The sequence below is a fragment of the Balearica regulorum genome, chromosome W (genome assembly GCF_011004875.1).
Source record: "Balearica regulorum gibbericeps isolate bBalReg1 chromosome W, bBalReg1.pri, whole genome shotgun sequence".
Classification (NCBI taxonomy): domain Eukaryota; kingdom Metazoa; phylum Chordata; class Aves; order Gruiformes; family Gruidae; genus Balearica; species Balearica regulorum.
In genome coordinates, this window is record NC_046219.1 from 26,061,546 (window position 1) to 26,082,004 (window position 20,459).

Genomic DNA, 20,459 nt, shown 5'->3' on the forward strand with positions numbered 1-20,459 from the left:
AACAGTCCCATATGGCCAGTGCGGAAGTCCAATGGAGAGTGGAGGCTGACAGTAGACTATCGTGGCCTGAATGAAGAAGTCACATTGCCTATGAGTGCTGCTGTGCCAGACATGCTGGAACTTCAGTATGAACTGGAGTCAAAGGCAGCCAAGTGGTACGCCACAACTGATATAGCTAATGCATTTTTCTCGATCCCTTTGGCAGCAGAGTGCAGGCCACAGTTTGCCTTCACTTGGAGGGGTGTCCAATAGGGAACTTCAAACCACATCAACAGGGAACTTCATCCCATTTTCCTTCCCCTCTTAAGAATAACAACTGTAACAGAGTATCATAAAAGTCCCATTCACCAGCCACTTTTCTCCATCATTCAGTCTATACAATGGCCACCACTGATTACAGTACTTGATTAGATCATCTTTCTTTGCGACTCCTCCTGGGGGTCCTGCTATTTGCTTCCAATTTAATAAAATGCACCCGAGAGGGGATTTCTTTAAGATCAATTCCCTTTTAGAAGTTCCAGTTTCCATTTTAAAAACAAGACACAAAACCATTTAACCCCAGCTTTTACTTTTTTTTTTTTTTAACACTATAACAACAAGCACACAAAAATACACAATTACGATCACGGCCGTATTCAACATTCAACAGACAAACTTCTGAGCCTCGGTTTCAGGAAGGAGACTTATCCTTTAGTTTCAATCAAAGGGTACTTTCCCTTTGCCCCAGGGATGCAGCCCAACCCTGCGCAGCTTTCACTATGACTGACGGGCAGGCGTCAGAAAATAATACTGAAAGAATGCCTTTACCTTATTGATGGTCCTTGTTCAGAACTCTTTGGTCCGGGGATCGGAGGTTCTCCCCGAGAATCCCTCGGTGCCGGCTGGAGTTCCTGCAATCCCTCGGATCCACCGATGTTCAAGAGCAGTGTCCCACCTGGGTCGCCAAAATCTGTTACCGGAAAGCGGCAAAATAATTCACTCTCTAAGACTTATTTTGAAGTTTTAGAAAGCAGGCATTCTTTATTGCAGCGCTGGGTGCACGTTAGGTGGAGTTATCGCCTGCTTTCCGGTAACATTTCCAAACCATTCATCTGCCCATCATACTGTAACCATAGGATAGGGACCATGAAACACAAACTATAGAATCAGGTTGAGATAATTAGTTTGCAACCAAGGTAATACGTAATGAAGCTAACTGACCATGGCAAGGTACAATGCTGCTCTGTTCCATGTACAGTCCCTACCAAACTGAACAATAGGTTCGGAGTCGTTATAGACAGGTGCATCCACAGCAAGGATACTGCGCATGCCCGCAAGAAGAGGGTCATCCAGTGGACATGGGTGTGAGACCACTGATGACCACCAGAGACCCCTTGAGGACCACTGACTCAAATCACTGAGCATGCGTGATGGGGAGGAGAATATGGAAATGGATTCTAAGAAATGATTATCATAGGACTGCCTTTTCTTGGAAAAATAATGAATATGTATATTTTGATCCTACATAACCTGTGTGTTGGTAATCACCTGGCATGCACGTTGGGTGGAGCTATCCCCCGTGCATCCAGCGCTGCAATAAAGAATGCCTGCCTTTTAACACTACATTGGTGTTACGAGGTTTATTCCCAGATTTCGGTGACAGTTTTTGGTGACCCAGATGGGACCCTGCTTTTGAACCTCGACGGATCCATGGGATCACAGGACCTCCAGCCAGCACCGGGGAATTCTCAGGGAGAACCTCCGATCCCCGGACCGAAGAGCTTTGAGCAAGACCCCTGGGAGAGGTAAAGGCATTCTTATTTGATTTGAATATTTGCTCTTTTGAATATTTGCTCTCACCACCGCAGTGGGACAGGCTCGCACCAGGAACACAGGAGGCCTGCTCGTAAGGCACGGTGAAAGCTGCGCAGAGTTGGGCTAGGGAGACGTCTCAGGTAAAAGTCTCTGCTAGGCAAAAGCCTGTGGAGCAGGGCCCAGAGGGGAGGGGAAGCCTCCAAGACTGGGATTTCTCTTACCACTGTGGCAGGACAGGCCCACACCGAGAGAAATCCCTGAGGGAGCTCTAACACGGGTTGGGGTCCCTTTGACTAAGTGCTTGTGATAGTGCACAATCACAACCACTAAGTCCCTGGGAGATGGGTACTTTTCCGAGTAAGAAACCAATCCCATGAAAAACACCACTGGGATGTGTTTTGGAACATTGGAAAGATCTGGGAAACATTGATCCTTTGACTCAGAAAGAATTGATTGAATATTGTAATCACTGGTGGCCACTGTATACTTTAGAGAGTGGGGAAAAGTGGCCGGAAAATGGGACATTGCAGTATAACACAATTCTGCAATTGATGCTATTTTGTAAGAGGGAAGGTAAATGGAATGGAATGGCATATGTAGATTTGTTTTTCACACTGCGAAATCATCTGGAATGGCAAAGGCAATGTGAATTGGTTTCACCTAGTTCTGCGATAATGGCATTAAAGGGGCAGGAACCTGATAAAAATTTGAAAAAAGGTTGCTCAGCTTGTGATATTGGTAAACGGTGTTTTAAATGTGAATTTGAAGATGATGATGTTGAATTATTGGTTGCACCTCACAGAAGGCTAGGAAATGATCAGGGGGATCAAAATCTGGAGGTTAATAATGCTTCTGCCCCTTCTGTGGAAGGGGAGGCAGAAGGATTCAGCCCAATTGCTGGGAGGACAAGGGGAAGAGGGGGAGGAGACAGATTAACTCCCCTCCAGGCCCCTCTTCGACAGGCAGTTGGCAATGAGGGCCCGGTAATGGTAAAAGTTCCCTTCTCAATAACTGATTTAAGAGCATGGAAAGAAACTGCGAGCACTTATCGGGATGATCCCGAAAGGGTTGCCAAAGTAGTAGAAACAATAATCAGAACCCAAAACCCTGATTGGGAGGATTTGCAAGCAATATTGGATACTTTGTTGGAAGACACTGAAAAGAAAATGGGATTAAATACATCCAGAAAACAAGTGGAAGGAGCTCATGCAAATGGGATTATACAAGGGACAGTGGACCAGAATTTTCCATCCACAAATCCTGAGTGGGACCCTAATCAGCCGGGGCCCAGAGGGATGCTGACTAGATATCAAAAGTGGATTTTGTTTGGTGTTAGACATGCAATGCTAAAAGCAAGTAATTGGTCTAAACTTTATGAAGTAAGACAAGAATTAAATGAGTCCCCTTCAGCCTTTATGGAAAGACTACAGGAGACTGCTAGAAAATACACTAATTTGGACCCAGAGAAAAAAAAAAAACCAAAAACAAAAAAACCCACCAAACCACAAACAAAACCACAAGCAAACAAAAAAACCACCACGGAAGAAGCTATACAATTGGCCTATATATTTATGGGACAATCAGCCCTAGAAAAACCTCCAGAAACTGGAAGGGGCTGAGTCCAGAGACTTAGGTAAAATGCTTGAAGTAGCCTGGACTGTGTATAACAACAGAGAAAAAGAAAAAGAAGTCAGACAAATGCAAAGGGATGGAAAATTCTGGCAATCTTGACTGAGAATAATAAACATGTAAAGCAAAACTCAGCCATAAATCAGCAGAGGGTGTTGGGGCGACGGGGCGAAAAGAGAACTGGCCTTTCTTGAAACTGTTAAAATTTAAGCTGGGAAAACAGTGGGTAACACATCAATTTTTGTACATGCCCGAATGTCCGTTGCCTTTATTGGGATGAGATTTATTGAGCAAATTAGATGCACAAATAATTTTTAAAGATGGAGAAATCAGATTACTAATACCAGAATCAAAAGCCATAGAGGCGAGAGTGTTTATGTTACAGGATTCCTCCAAGGAGGAACAGATTCCAGAAGAAGTGGAAAATGCAGTAACCCCTTTGGTATGGGCAAGTGAAGTTCCGGGACGATCCAAACTGGCAGAACTGGCAAAGGTGACTTTAAAACCTGGGGCCAAGTCGGTAAGACAAAAACAGTATCCTATTAAGTGGGAGGCTCGAAAGGAATTTAGAGGGATTAATTACAAAATTTTTAGAATATGGGCTGTTAGTAGAATGTGAATCAGAATACAATACCCCTATATTACCAGTAAGGAAATCAGGAGGCAAGGAATACCGATTGGTTCAGGATCTAAGGGCTGTAAATCAAATAGTTCAAGATATACACCCAGTAGTGGTCAATCCATACACTTTACTGACATCTTTGAAGGAGGAACATAAATGGTTTACTGTACTGGATTTAAAGGATGCCTTCTTTTGCATACCTCTGGATACAAAAAGTCAAAGCATATTTCCTTTTGAATGGGAAAGCCCTGCTACAGGACGAAAGACGCAACTAACATGGACTGTGCTTTCACAAGGATTTAAAAATAGCCCCACACTATTTGGAAATCAATTGGCAAAAGAGTTAGAAATGTGGAAGAAACAGAATCAAGGAGGCAGCATACTCTTGCAGTATGTGGATGACATCCTGATAGCAGCAGAAAGCAAAGAAACATGTTTTGAAATGACCATCAGTTTATTGAATTTCCTGTGCCAAGGAGGATATAGAGTCTCCAGAAACAAGGCTCAGATAGGGAAAGAAGCAGTGATTTATTTGGGATTTGAGATATCTCAAGGACAGAGACAATTGGGAAACGAAAGAAAAGAAGCCATTTGTCAGATCCCCGAACCTAACAGTCCAAAGGAACTGAGAGCCTTTTTGGGAATAATTGGGTGGTGTCGACTCTGGATTCTAAATTATGGTCTGTATGTGAAATCCCTATATGAAGCCCTGAAGGAATCCGAAGACCAATACTTGACTTGGACACCTGAATGCCACAAATCATTTAAAGAACTCAAAAAGGCATTGATGATGGCCCCTGCATTGGGTTTACCTGATCTAACCAAACCTTTTGAGCTGTTTGTGCATGAAAGGCAACATCTGGCCCTTGGAGTGCTGGCGCAACGGCTGGGATCCTGGAAGCGACCAGTGGGGTACTTCTCCAAACAACTTGACACCGTGAGTAAAAGATGGCCGGGATGTTTGCGTGCCGTGGCAGCAACGGTGCTGCTGATTCAGGAAGCTCGAAAATTGACTATGGGCCAAAAGATAGTGGTATATGTACCACACATGGTAATAACTGTCTTAGAACAAAAGGAGGGTCACTGGCTATCCCCTAGCAGAATGTTGAAATACCAGGTTGTCCTATTGGAACAAGATGATGTGGAATTAAAAACCACAGCAATTGTAAATCCAGCAATGTTCCTGTCAACAGAAAATCCTACCGAGAAATTGGGACACGATTGCCTGCTAACCATTGAACAAGTTTATTCCAGCAGACCGGACCTGAAGGACAAACCTTTGAAGGATCCTGATCTGGAACTGTTTACGGATGGAAACAGTTTCGTGCAAGAAGGAAGGCGAATGGCCGGGTATGCTGTTGTCACCACCGACAAGGTATTGGAGTCAGGGACACTACCTGCAAATACATCAGCACAGAAAGCAGAATTGGTGGCGTTAAAGCAGGCTTTACGGATGGCAGAAGGGAAAAGGGTAAACATATGGATGGATTCCAAATATGCATTTGGTGTGATCCACGCTCATGGAGCCCTCTGGAAAGAAAGAGGACTGTTATCAGCCAAAGGATCACCAATAAGGCATAAGGAGGAAGTTCTTCAACTCCTGCAAGATGTGCAGAAACCAAAGGAAGTGGCCGTAATGCATTGCAAGGCTCATCAATTTGGTCAGACGGCTGTAAATATAGGTAATCGATTGGCGGATAAAGCTGCGAAGGAGGCTGCAGAACAAGGTATCCTTGCACTAGTACCAGTAAACCAGATGAAAATTCCAAATTTAAAAGCAAGATGCAGCAAACTAGGTGAACAATTGGCAGAGCACTTAAAAGCATCTCAGAATATGGAAGAATGGTGGGTAACACCAGAAAATCAGGTAATAGTAACTCCACAAGTTACATTAGAACTTGCAAAAGAGAAACATGAGCAGACACACTGGGGTGTAGATTCTATGGTTACAAGTTTAAGAACATCTGTAATGTGTCTAGGATAGGAAAATATGAGTGGAAGTATTGAAAAGTTATTATTTCAAAACTTCCAAAGAGGGGAAATGTAACCGTGGGATAGGGGCCGTGAAACAGAAACTACAGAATCAGGTTGAGATAATTAGTTTGTAACCAAGTGTGGTGGGTTGACCCTGGCTGAGGGCCAGGTGCCCACCAGAGCTGCTCTATCACTCCCCTCTTTCACTAGACAGGGGAGAAAAAGTATAACGAAAAAAACTTATGGGTCGAGATAAGGGCAGGGAGAGATCATTCACTAATTATCATCACGAGCAAAACAGACTGAACTTAGAGAGGGAATTCATCTAATTTATTACTAAGCAAAACAGAGTAGAGGAATGAGAAATAAAATCAAATCTTAAAGCACCTCCCCCCACCCCTCCCATCTTCCCAGGCTCAACTTCACTCCCAGCTTCAACCTCCGCCCCCCCCAGCGGCACAGGGGGACAGGGAGTGGGGGTTACGGTCAGTTCATCACGCAGTGTTTCTGCCGCTTCTTCATCCTCAGGGGGAGGACTCCTCTCATCGTTCCCCTGCTCCAGCGTGGGGTCCCTCTCACAGGAGACAGTCCTTCATGACCTTCTCCAACGTGAGTCCTTCCCACGGGCTACAGTCTTTCATGAACTGCTCCAGCGTGGGTCTCTCCCATGGGGTGCAGACCTTCAGGAGCAGACTGCTCCAGCGTGGGTCCCCCATGGGGTCACAAGTCCTGTCAGCAAACCTGCTCCAGCGTGGGCTCCTCTCTCCATGGGGCCACAGGTCCTGCCAGGAGCTTGATCCAGCCTGGGCTTCCCACGGGGTCACAGCCTCCTTCAGGTGTCTCCACCTGCTCCGGCGTGGGGTCCTCCATGGGCTACAGGTTGAATCGCTACACCCCCTCATCCTTCCTCCATGGGCTGCAGGGGGACAGCCTGCCTCACCATGGTCTTCACCACGGGCTGCAAGGGAATCTTGCTCCGGCGCCTGGACCACCTCCTCCCCCTCCTTCTCCACTGACCTTGGTGTCTGCAGATGTTCTTACATCTTCTCACTCCTCTCTCCGGCTGCAAAAGCTCTCTCTAACTGTTTTTTTCTTCTTAAATATGTTATCACAGAGGCGCTGATTGGCTTGGCCTTGGCCAGTGGCGGGTCCGTCTTGGAGCCGGCTGGCATTGGCTCTATCAGACACAGGGGAAGCTTCTAGCCTGCATGAAGGGGGTCACCCAGCGGACATGGGTGCGAGACCACTGACAACCACCAGAGACCCTTGAGGACCACTGACTCAAATCACTGAGCAGGCGTGACGGGGAGGAAACTATGGAAATGGATTCTAAGAAATGATTATCATAGGACTGCCTTTTCTGAGAAAGATGATGAATATGTATGTTTTGATCCTACATAACCTGTGTGTTGGTGATCACCTGGCATGCATGTTGGGTGGAGCTATCCCCTGTGCATCCAGCGCTGCAATAAAGAATGCCTGCCTTTTAACACTACATTGGTGTTACGAGGTTTATTCCCGGGTTTCAGTGACAGTACTAAATGGCCTAACGGCATGATGTGTCCTTCAAAGCAGACTACTTGCTATTGAAGGGAGAGCTTTGAATGAGTCTAATGACTCCCTTTGCTTTACTTTTTTACAAGACACTGTCTCTAATATGAGACAACATCTCTGAAAAGAAGGGAGAAAATATATTCATCATGTTGCTTTTAGTGGCTTTCATAAAAGGATGCAAAAGCAGAAAATGAAATAAATTTACTTTTTCCTTACCAAAGAACCTAATGATGAGATTATTTAACTACAGCTCTTTGCTTAAAGATTCGAAAAGGCAAGCCCATGTGCATATAGCACATTTTTGATTTACCCTCCTTCTGAAATAAACAACTGTGGAAGAAACAACATTATCTCTAATCTAGCAGACTGCTGCCAGAACAAGCCTGTCTACGTGGCCATCCCACTTACAACAGTTCTAGCAAAGATGTTACAGGATGACTCAAATGACTAATCCAATAAAAAACTGCATGGCCTGGAGGGGAGGGAGATGGTGACTTAGTTTTATCAGTGGCTTAGATATTTGATCTAACTCAGCTGAGGGCTACACAATCATTAGCTCCAACACAAGGGAAATTGCAGAAGCACCACATGAGATTATACATAATATGAAATCCTACTCCAAAAAAAGTCCCAAATGTCCCTCTCTCAATTCAAAGCGAAACGATGAAATTGTATGTAGTAGAATAGAGATTTTACTACATTGACAGATTATTTGCTTAAGAATGCTTTGAGCACAGATTAACAAAAGAAGCCTACATTAAGTTAAGATTCTGCACATTCTTTACATTTATTGGCCATGATTTAGAATGGAAAGCAGCATAATGGGAATTTTCCTCAAATTAAAAACAGAAGATTTCTCCAGTAGAGACTTAACTGTATAAAAGAAATGTCACAGGGAAAAATTAGCATTACAGTAACTAATGTAGGAATGAATTGCTACTTTAAAACCTGGTTTTATAATTTTAAACAGAAAAAAAGCAAGTGATCTTCAACATCAAAGGCAAAATGATGAAGTCACTTTGTTTTTTTCTGAAAGTGCCAACACAATAGAGTTTTCAAAACCAGGCTTTCTAATTCAAAGATGATATGCTTCTTGATGGTGGAAAACTATTTTAACAAAGTTCTATTTTCCATAATGAAAGTTAGAAATATAAAAATAAAATATATATTATTATGGGGAGGCATACAGATATGTGAAAATGGCTATAATGCTTTTAGAATCTGCAGCCTAACAGTTAAAGACAGTGAAGTTTATTTTTTATTATTTCATTGTTCAACTCCCCCTCCCTGAATAAAATACTGCTATCGTATAAATCTAGGCTCATAAATTACAGTACTCTGCTAACATCTAGGTTAACATTGACTAACTGCAGGATTATTAATGTTAATTGATTAATTTTAATCTCATCTGGTGGTTTTAACATCTACAGTTTTTAATTAATATATAACCGATTAATGATGGTGTTAGAATGCAGTATCAAATGTCACTCAATTTTAAAGAGTTACCAGTGTTAATGGACACAATATGTCTAACTTTTTTTTTTTTAAATAATGCCATATTTAAGACCTGATTAGACTCATTGTGCATACATGTGCAAGCTGGTGTACACACACATAGGAAGAGTATACATGGCCAATTTATTTATCCAGATCTACAAGGACTGTAATCATACCTGTGCATGTTCAGAATCTCCAAAATGTTTATGCTACTGAAAAATAATTTAAATTATCACATTGGCAATGTGCATTTCAGTTCTAGAGTGCCCCAGACAAATCTACAAGTTTTGGTGTGCAGCACCTCCAGTATGAATGTTTCACTGGGCCACATTACACCACACTGCTATGCATGCAACAAGCCACAGTTTGCCCTTGAAATAGTTGATAATAGGTGAGAGCAAGATGGCAAAATAAATTAAATAAATGCTACAGAATTACCTGTCTGTTGCACCTACTGCCATGCATAACCCCATTAACAAAACAAAAAAAGCCCATACTGCTAGGTAATGGCATGTAAAAATTGTGCAAAATCAGATGGAAGTTTTCCATTCAAATCTTGAATGCAGTGACTTTAAAACTAATGTATCTTTAGATTTATTGTACGTAGACAGTGTTTTCAGCAAACAACCTTATTTCAGCCACTGCAGAATGTTTAAATTGTGTTCATGAGTAGTTCTGACTTACAAGTACCTACAGTGATGTCTGAAAGGGGGCCTGTCAGGAATAATTTGATTTTAAAATCCAGCTACATTGTGTATATTGCTGTCCATTATCACAAACATAGCATTTTGCACCACAGCCTGAGAGGCAAACACTAGGTAATGCTGGTTTTGCCCAATTCTAAGACAGTCTGTGCTTTTAAGCACTCATATGTACCATTTAAGGAGTTTTTCTTTGGTATGGCTTCAGCTGATGATGCAGACTGAGGGTACAGAAAGGAGTGAAACTAGACTGACTGGTTGCTAGAAATGCAGTATGTTTGCCCCTTGAAAAGCTGGTCATGCTTTTCAGGGTGGACACTTGAAAATTTAAGCAATCACAATTTGCAGAAGTACCAAGATGAAACCTTTAAGTGATTTTAAGTACTTCTTACTAGCTTATATCTAATAGTGGCACCAAACAGGCTTTTAAGATAAATCTCTGTTTTTCATAGAATCATAGAATGGATTGGGTTGGAAGGGACCTCAAAGATCATCTAGTTCCAACCCCCCTGCCATGGGCAGGGACACCTTCCACTAGACCAGGTTGCTCAAAGCCCCATTCAACCTGACCTTGAACGCTTCCAAGGATGGGGCATCCACAACCTCTCTGGGCAACCTGTTCCAGTGCCTCACCACCCTCACAGTAAAGAATTTTTTCCTAATATCTAATCTAAATCTACCCTCCTTCAGCTTAAACCCATTACCACTTGTCCTATCACTATATGCCCTTGTAAACAGCCCCTCTCCAGCTTTTCCAGAGTTTAAGTTGGTCTATTACAGTGTAATCATCATAGGTTCTGAACACTAATTTCTCCCATTTAGGATTTTAAGAACAGGCACTTTTCTGTCATAATGATGTTATAGACTCTTAACAGCTTTTGTAAATGCCCTGTTCATAATGCCAACTTCAAGACAACAACCTAAATCAGAAATGATGCTGTGCATGTGTGATATAAATTAATCTTCAGTGAAACTGGCATATGAGCAGAAATGTCTCCTTCAGATCTGTAGAAGATGAATATAAGTCGCGGCCAAAATGACTGTGAGCATCATTATGGTAACTTCTTCAAAATTTTCTTGAGGTTCACGGGATGTGGGTGGACAGGAGAAGGCAGGTAAGACCACATATCAATATCCATATGCCATTATCAAGAGAAGCAAGTATAAATGCAGGTTCCACCTACTCATACATTCCTACTTTATTGGAGCGCTATGAAAGACCTGCTTTTGGATGTTGTTCTCTGTAAGGCTGAAGGGAAGCAAAGAGCGAGCATAATTTATGGTGTTTGCTTGTCCATCATCATCTGCTTAGCTCCACTACTGTCCTAAGATGAGCAAATACAACATGCATAGACACTTTACATAAATTCATATGAAAAGATGAAATGCAGATACCGCTCCACTTTTTCCCTAGTGTTCTTTAAATGCGCTCTCTCAGAAATCTGAATGCTGTAGTATCTCTGTAAGGACAAAAAGAAGTAGACTCTTTGTTGCAGTAAAAAATACACAAGGTAAACCATCATTAATGTAACCAATTAAAATATATTATATAATTCAAAAGCAGAACATGTGAACATTATAATAATATAATGCTATATTCATAAGAAATGCTATATATTATATTGTTATATTATGTTAATTATTTTTAAATTGTAAATACACAATTTTTTTAAATTAATATATTAATATAGTACATATATAGAGAATATTATAGTATTATAAAGGCAGAAGAGAATTGCTTGCCTTTTTAGTAGGAAGGGATCTACCTCTTTGAGTTTGGACTTATATAAAACTGCAAGCAACTTGAAAATGTAGTGTCATTATCATGATATTTGAGAAAATGGATCTTTCTTCAGAATACTGCCAGTTAGCTGGCATAGCTATTCATGCATAAAATGATTCAAAATGGTAAATCTGAAAAAAACAGAATAGCAAGTTGCTTTTTACCATGGGACAAAAATGCAATGTAGCATGAATCTGCTTTTCACATTGTTATGAAAGAACTGCATGTAGGCATAAAGAGGGTAGTTCAGTTCATCATTATGGAAGTTGTCCACCCATGATGTGTGCCTTCCTAAAACTAAGGCTGAAACCATCTCTTCTCCCTGCTCTGCTACAAGAACAATCACTGACAAGACCTGAACAGATTGTTTAAATGTATCTATTCTGTTACCAATTTTACGAGACATCCACTCCAAAATGCACTTTTCACTAGTTTATTATTTCACTAGTTTATTATTTATTTTTAATTTAAATTCTCATGGCCTTCATGAAAGATATAAACAAGACTGTGTAGAAAGTGTTTGCCATTTGTTTGCTCTAGTCTGCTGATAAAACTAATATTTTGGGAGCTAAGCCACAATGGGATTTATTTTTTTTTTAAATTCGAATTTCAAATTCTGTGCTATTTGAACCAGGCAATTTAAAATAAGGTACCAGCTGGATGAGTTTATAGTCTGCACACATTAACCTTTAACTGTTCAAACATTCTAACAATTAAGTCATGGAAAGATGCTGGAAAGGGTGAAACATGTCCTTGTTTTAAAGGTGACTTGCAACGTAGAAAAATCGGCCAGCTTGTTCATTTTTGATAATGTGCTTACAAAGACTTGGAAGAGCTCTGGGAGCTACTTTCTGTTTTCAGTCTACCAATTCTTGTCTTCCCTGTTTGGATGGAAGTCTTTTTAGCAAGACCTGGAGTTGTCTCAGCTGCAAGAGAGAACCATCTCACCATCTAGATTATTTATAAGCTTCAAGCTGAAAGGTATTGCATAGTCTTTGAAATAAAATTACTTCCTCTTTCTACAAAATAATTTTTACTTCTTCAATATCTGCACTGCCCTGCTACTCTCTAGCTGTCCACAAGGTTTTCCCAGTAGACAGGGCCTTAATGCCTGCAGTGAGCAAGTACCCTGTAAGAGCACAAGAGCTGACAATGTACTGCCTTTGGTCAAATCTATGGGTGTGAGCTCTGATCAAAACTTCTCCAGACCGTTGGGACTAAACGGGTAGTGTGAATAGACTTTCTGGTGTGCAGTAATGCATACTGTCTTTCCCATGGGAGGAACAGTTATACTATTCCCCTGCTATCAGCTATTTTTGAAAAAAAAAATCACTGGGATTTTATCAGCTATGAAACATCTCTCCATCATCAAATTTGTATGATATCAGGCTAATGGGTTCCAAAAGGTAACAGGAAAGAAAAAGACATCATGACTGCGTGAATCTTAATCCTTTAGAAAGGTAAGGTAAGAAGAGATGAGGGAGGCAGAGGAAAAGAGAAAAACCAAACATATTTAACAAGATCCATGCATCTTTTAAGTAGGCAGGACATAGAAGTCAATTTTTTTTTATCTGTTTAATCTTCTTCAAGTAAGGCCACTGCTCAATTTTAGTCTTGCTCATTGTTGTCCTCTGTGTCATTTACACACACACCAAGGAAACTATAATTTTATACAGTTTCTAGATTCTTTCATATTTTAGCCATCTAAAAGTCTCAGTTTCCTTCAGGTTACCTTCAAATATTGGGAGGTAATATTGGGGTACTGCATCCAGCTCTAGGGCCCCTAATATAAAAAGGACATGGAGCTGTCGGAGCAAGTCCAGAGGAGGGCCACGAAGCTGATCAGAGGGCTGGAGCACCTCTCCTATGAGGACAGGCTGAGAGAGTAGGGGCTATTCAGCCTGCAGAAAAGAAGGCTCCAGGGAGACCTAATTGCGGCTTACTAGTACCTGAAGGGGGCCTCCAGGAAAGATGGAGAGGGACTGTTTATCAGGGAGTGTAGTGACAAGACAAGGGGTAATGGGTTTAAGCTGAAGGAGGGTCGATTTAGATTAGATGTTAGAAAGAAATTCTTTACTGCGAGAGTGGTGAGGCACTGGAACAGGTTGCCCAGAGAGGCTGTGGAGGCCCCATCCCTGGAAGTGTTTAAGACTAGGTTGGATGAGGCTTTGGGCAACGTGGTCTAGTGGAGGGTGTCCCTGCCCATTGTAGGGGGGTTGGAACTAGATGATCTTTGAGGTCCCTTCCAACCCAAACCATTCTATGATTCTATGATTCTACCCATCTCTTTTTACTGTAGTGAGGGTCATCTGGCTAGGATTACATGCCTAGCTCTTAGACAGTAAAGTTAACCTGAGTTAACTTTAAAAAAAAACCATCTTTGCACAACAAATTTAAGAGGCTAGAAAGCAAGCAAGCGAGAAGAGCACTGCTTTTAAATTCTGATATAAAATTTTAGGTGTGAATTTTGACTAGTCTGATTTATTTATGAACACACATACCCACCCCACCCACCCCCCAAAAAAATTTCACTGAAAATGTTATAGAGAGCTCCAGGTTTCAGTGCTGTTTGGGGTTTTTCGATGCTTGAAATTTTGATGCATTCCCAGCTGGAATGTTGGGGGGTTTTTTGCCTATAATTTTGTAAGATATTCTAAAAATCACTCCCAGCACATTCTTTAAACATTCTTTAGACATTTCTAGAATTAAGTGTGCTTCAGGTAAATAAGACCATTTGCCTTATTTTACTTTTCACAAACGGTGACCAAGAAGCAAAAGGGTCATTCAGATATTTTTTAAATAATTCTTTTAAATCTTGGCATGCAGAGGAAATGGAATTGCTGCCTACATCTTAGAAAACGTTTAGGCCACTTTCTCAAATTTGTTTTGTAAAAATCATAACCAAAAGTTTATCAAGCATTAACGTCATAATGTTAAGAGAAAGGAGAAATCTGGAAAGCAGAGATGAAACAGCAAGTTAGGCAGTATTTCTTCCACTTTCAGGAATCACAAGAGGCCAATTATAGTAATTCCTCAAACAAAACTTGAATGAAAGAAACCCCAACCCCCATAACTTCTCTACTCTCACTAAGCAAATATCAAGACAAGATAGCCAGACCAACATGAGCTACAGTACTAGCATACACAATCTCAAATTCTCACATATGCATAAATTTTCTGAACCTGAACTTGCATAGGCCTGCAGTAAGCATTTAAGTTGAAGATGATGTAAATTAGAAGATCTCTTCAGTTGAGTAAAGCTCTAGCAATTATTTAGGAATTATTTTGCCAAGAACGCCTAGGGAATTTCCACAAGTAGACCTTAAAAACACAGAAAAGAAGGCATTATCCACTACAAATGAAGATGGGAGGGTGTTTTTCTTCTCAAAATTAAAGCAACTAGTATTTCTTGAAAGATACACCAGTTGTGCAAAATAAATGACAAAAGTGCAGCTTAGTTTTCAAACCTACTAAACCAGAATTTGGTCTTCAATTGGCATGTGGGAGTTCAAATCCTTCCTCTGTCTCTTCTGGAGCAGGAACTTTAACTCTTCCTTCCCTCACAGAAAATTCTTTAAACACCGGATGCACAAGATGAAGGAGAGGAATCTTTTAAAATCTCCTATTGACGTTATTGCCATTTCATAAAACACTTACAATATTAATAAGCTAATAAGCAGTTTGAAAATATTCCCACAGTCCAATGGTCCACATGTTTTATACAAGTGACCAAAACGATAATCCCTTTCTGCATACTTCAGATCATGTATGATGTCCTCAACACAGGAAGCAGAAAGACCTGGACACCATAGCAATTAAAAGCACAATGGTTAACACATTTTCCTGCTGATATGCAGACAAAGCAATAGCGGGGCTTATATGGCTTTGGTTCATAATTCTAGGAAAAAAGATAAAGCCCAAATGAAGGGAAATTTTTGTCTCTGTCTCAGATTCTCTGGCCTTCTTTTTGCAGAAGAAAAGTTGCAGAAATTATTCAAAAGCCCCAGACATGCAGACTTCTCAGTCCATACCACAAAACACACTTCCAAATCACATTAAGCAGTTGTTCAACTATCTGCAGTAAAGCAAGCCCATAACAGGACAAGGTAGTCTAATATTCTACCCACAGATATGGGTATGTTTTGGGCATTGCAGCCTTTTATTTTTTCGGTCCTTCTCACGTCAAGGGTAATATAGAAATGGAGTCTAGAAAAGGCTTCAGTTTTTATCCCAAGTGGACAATACATTTGCACTATGTAGAAGAAAAATGGAGAAGTACTCCTAACTTCAGAGTTCATCTTTTTAAAGTCATGGCCATGTAAGCAATGCGTCACAATCAGCCTGCTGTTTCTACCACTTCTAAGGGCACTTTGGGGTCATTTTATTGCATGAAGAAATTGTACACTAGAAAATAAAACACTGAAAGACATGTCAACACTATTTTTCAGATGATCTATTATCACCAACTGATTTCTGTTTGGTCTATACAGACAATAATTCTCAAATACTGACAACTATCCCAGTTAGTAAATTTAAAAAAAAGCTCTTATGTTGTAAGAACACCAAACAGTTCATATTTTCATCTGAAGTTTACAATTTGGAACTGAAAAGTTATACCTTGTTAACAAGTACCTCTTAAAAGTAATAAAACAGCAATATACTGGGGGTAAAAAACATCTTCCCCTCAGTTTTCTTCCAGTTTGCCTATTTTGTAAAGGGAACAACAACAACAAACACATGAACATGGACACTCAAGAGACCAACCTCTCAAGTCTATGCCATTTTCTGATGGCAAGTATGTACCAGGGATAATATTGTGTTGAAGGTAGTGCTAGCCCAGAGGTGCTGGAGCATTAACACCTGCACACAGACTGGCTGTACATTTCTCCAACCAGTTCCAGGACAGTATTCTGATGCAAAATCAGCTCTACATACATCATCATGCTCATGCACTGCTCTAGTGGAAGCTCATTTAGATGAGCTTTCCCTGGTTCAGCATGGTAAACCTAACCAATAAGTGCAAATTTAAACAGAACTATAAAGGAGACACACACAAGTTGAAGGAAATATGGGTTGAGTCAAGCACGTATCTTATTATTCCCAATCCTCTCCTCAAAGTAAAGTCTCCAAACATATTACAGTGAAGAACTCCATATAGTCTTAAAGCTTGAGGATATAGTATTTAAATACTATATATCATCTGCTGGTTTATTCCACCTAATGAAAAAAATCTTTCCCTTTGTTTTTTTTCCAGAAGTTTACAAATAATCCTATTATTAGTTGACAACTCACTTTAAAATCCTCTACTCCCAAACACAAGGCATTACCAAGGTCATCTTTCTCTCCAAATTTAAAATACTTTAAAGTCATTATCAGAACACAATGCCACAGCAGCTAACAGAACAATTCCTCCAAGGTTAGACTGCACACTTCCCTTTTCTCTTCAAAATAATATTAAGTTTCCATTCACAATTTTCAAGATTTGACAGGAGAATGGAAATCTGACTTTGATGCATGTAATCTTAATGAAAAGCTTACTTCTAAAAATAACAACAAATTGTGCACTTTATACCAAGTCTGCCTCCTCAGTTTTTCCCAGCAATAATGCATACCTCCCAAAAGCCTGTCTTTTTGATCTGTTGAAAAAACTCTTCCAACTCTTTTATCGTAAAACTCAAGGTACTGTTCCAGATGCAAAACTCTTGGAAGTGTCACATAAGGGCACAAAAGACTGATTCACCATGGGTGACAATTCAAGCTCTGCCTCTTGAGGTGCAGAACACCACTTATTAATCTCCAAAATAATTTTCAATAAAGAAGCTCACGCATTTTCTCAGATAATTGTTACACACACCCATTTCTGTACAGCATATGTGATGTTTTCTTGGTCTCTTTTACAGCTCTAATCACCACACACCCCGATCATATATAACAGCAAAAAGAATGAATGATGGGCTAGTCTTCTCACAATGGTGAAGAATATATGAATAGTATTAACTTCATAGCTGGGAAATCATCTACACATATATAGTGCTACAATCTTCTATTTATCTGAACAAGTGTCACTAGTTACATAGCAGATGATTCTTTCATTTTTGGAGTTTCTTTCTCTCTGATGGATCACAAAGCACCATACAAACAGCAACCTGAACCTCAGAAGCATGTTTCAGCTAGAAAGATGCCGAAAGGATAACAGGTGAGCAACATCTTTTTATGACAATAAGGGCAAAGGATGAACAACTCCAACTAAGAACATCGTGGCAGACCATCATCCTTACAAAGGCACCAAGAGAGTTTAATGCATGGCCAAACTGACAAACCCCAGCAGCTTTAAACATCTCATCTGAATGTCTGACACTGCAAAATGCACACACCACCATGTGCACCACAAACAAGGTGGTCAATTGGAGTATCTCCATCTTCAGATTACTTTATATTTATTATCTACTAGATCAGAGATTTAAGATACCTAACATACATCAAAGAGTAATAGATGTTTTCATACCACTTGATCTCCAGGGTTTGTAAACAAGCCCATTAATCTTTAATGTATCAGCAGTATAGGCAGATGTGGTTTCTTTCAGAAAACAGCCAAACACAGTAACCTCTGACCAATAAAATTCCCAATGTCTAGACCTTTGGCAAAGAATGAAAATTGTCACTGATGTGGTTTTGTATTTTTAGCAACAGTTTACCTGAGTAAACACTGAAAGATTTAACCCAAGGCCAGCAAGCCAGATGTAGAGCAAATTTAACCCTTTGTCATCTGTGTGCATGCCATTGATACATACCTAAAACTTCATCATTTCAGAAAAAATGTAAGGGTGTTACCTTTCTGGACGTGAATGATGTCTGGAAAGTTGGCCAAATGCCCCTGATACAGTGCTAACAAATCCATCACAGCATCTAGGTCCTGTCGGGGCTGATCTGCAAAGAGGTCCCCAATGGCCTCATAGGCTTCTGCAGTGAAGGCTATGGCTTGGTTGAGGCCAGCCGAAAAGGCCTGCTGGTCCAGCTCAAACGCCTGACTGAGGCACTTAAAGGAGTGCCCCACCTTCTGGTATTCTTTCTTGAAACCAGTGACTTGTTTGCGAGCAAATTCATTGGCTGTGTGATTAAGCTGCAGGGCGCTCTCGTCCATCTTTTTTGTGAAGGCTTTGAAGCCATCCACCTGGCTTTCCACCTCCTGCAAGTCCAGGCTGTCCCCAGGGCCAGTGGTGACACTGATAGTCAGGAAAAAGTTGGCACCCACCATCTCGTCCTTCTCAGCCTTGCGTTTGCCTTGTTTCCAGGCCTTCTCATCTGTGCTGGGACAGGTGAGGAAGTGCTGGAAGGCATAGCACTGAGCCAGCACAGGGTGGCTGCACATGTGGTCCATCCACCAGGCCAGGCCTTTGCGACGTTTGGAGATGAAGTCCTCCTCAAAGCGGCCGGTGGCCTGCTTCTCTGGCAAGTGGGGCACAGAGATGACGGGGAACTTCTCGGCCAGGCGCCCGTAGAGCCAGTCAAAGTGCTTGTAGCGGCGGTGCACCTGCTGCCCAGTGTGGCTGGGCACCAGCTTGTAGGCAATGTAGCTCTTCATGCCCTTGAACTTGGTCTGCTTGGTGGGGTCCTCGATGGAGCACTGGAAGGGGTAGGGGTTCTCCTGCCACTTGGGGCCCCAGGGGCCCAGCACCACGCACAGTTTGTTCCCTTCCTTCACGAAGCCTGATGCCTCGCCCAGCACAAAGGCCTCCCCGCCAGACTTGACAAAGGTAGAGAAGCGGTTGAGGTTGCGGCTCACTGTGGCGGAGCTCTTGGCACTGCTGCCAGGCGGGTGCAGGTGGCCTGCCAGGTGGCCACTGCGGGAGCTCAGGGACAGCTCAAACTGCGTGGACAGGCGGTAGTGGCCAGAGGCCCGCCCACCTGCCACCTCATAATCAGGGTAGGAGCTGCCCGGCTCATCGGCCACCATGGAGCTTTCATCCCAGTCGTCGTCCCAGTCGTCATCGCTGCCCTGGCTGGGCTGGTAGGAGCCGCCGTAGGGCGCTAGCGGGAAGGGGTACCCGTCGGCGGGGGGCAGCGAGAAGGGCTCGGGCGCCGCCGCCGGCGGGACCTGCTGTGTCGCCAGCTTGAAGGCTGCGAGGGGCGGCAGCGGCTCAAAGCCGCCGGCAGGGAGGTTGGCGTAGCGGGCGGGCGGCGGCGGCTCGGCGGCCGGGGCGCAGATTACCTGCACGTAAGATGCCGGGAAGAGGCCGCGGTCGCCGCGGCTGTTGACGCCCTCCAGCCAGCCCTCGATGTCCTGCTCGCTGCAGAGGCTCAGCACCTCGTGCTCCCGCAGCGAGATCTCCCCCGGGTTCTCCGACCTGAAGTCGTACAGCGCCCGGGCCCGCAGCGCCATGGCCCAACCGCCCCCCAGAGGCTCCCCGCCGCCGCACCACACCACCCCTCGCCGCGCCGGCGGGGCTGCGGCAGGACAGTGCCGCGACTGCCCCCGCGTCCGGCCGGCGGGACGCCGAGACGGCAGGCTCGCCCGGCTCCGCTGCGCTACAGCACGGCCGGCTCCGAGTCCCGACTTCACCCTGGCGGGCGAGGCAGGGCGCGGGGGCCGGGCCGGCGACCGTCCCACGTCGCCAGTTTCGCTAATCTAGAGCCGAGAGGCAGGGCGGAAGAGCCGAGCGCAGAGTGGCCGCCCCCATCGATGGGCCCGGCTCGCCCCCTGGCGTCCGACCGGCCGCGGGGTGGGCACCAAACCCCACCCATGTGAGGGTGCAACCCTGCTCACCCTCCCCTCCGCGGCTTCTGCCCTTACCCGAGAAAGGCACCCCGGCCTTGCAGCCAGAACAATAACACGGTTATAATCTGGTAGCGTTTCCAAACTGCCGTGTTTTGAGTGTTTTATACCAAGTTTTACAGGTTTTAATAC

At 42.8% G+C, this 20,459-nt stretch overlaps 1 protein-coding gene and 1 long non-coding RNA gene across 7 annotated transcripts in view; one reads left to right on the top strand and one right to left on the bottom strand.

The window, feature by feature from the left end:
• LOC142599224 (uncharacterized) overlaps window positions 1–6,725 on the top strand; it is a 620,151-nt gene extending 613,426 nt beyond the window's left edge. Inside the window, exon 4 of the long non-coding RNA XR_012832846.1 lies at window positions 6,673–6,725. This is a non-coding gene — a long non-coding RNA (uncharacterized LOC142599224). The remainder of the gene's footprint in view (window positions 1–6,672) is intronic.
• The window catches only part of LOC142598236 (sorting nexin-18-like), a 58,272-nt gene extending 38,065 nt beyond the window's left edge, over window positions 1–20,207 (bottom strand). For 4 of the 6 annotated variants that reach the window (XR_012832821.1, XM_075738982.1, XM_075738985.1 and 1 more), the window contains exons 1-2: window positions 18,386–20,170; window positions 808–949 (exon numbers count right to left, since the gene is read on the bottom strand). Coding sequence is in view for 5 of the 6 variants with exons in the window: in XM_075738982.1 (XP_075595097.1) it covers window positions 808–949; window positions 18,386–19,934 (1,691 nt within the window). In the remaining variant the exon portion in view is untranslated. Of the gene's footprint in view, window positions 1–807; window positions 950–18,385 lie in introns of all 6 variants that reach the window. The other 2 variants (XM_075738986.1, XM_075738983.1) reach the window with 2 other exon arrangements.
• Window positions 20,208–20,459: the final 252 nt, after the last annotated feature.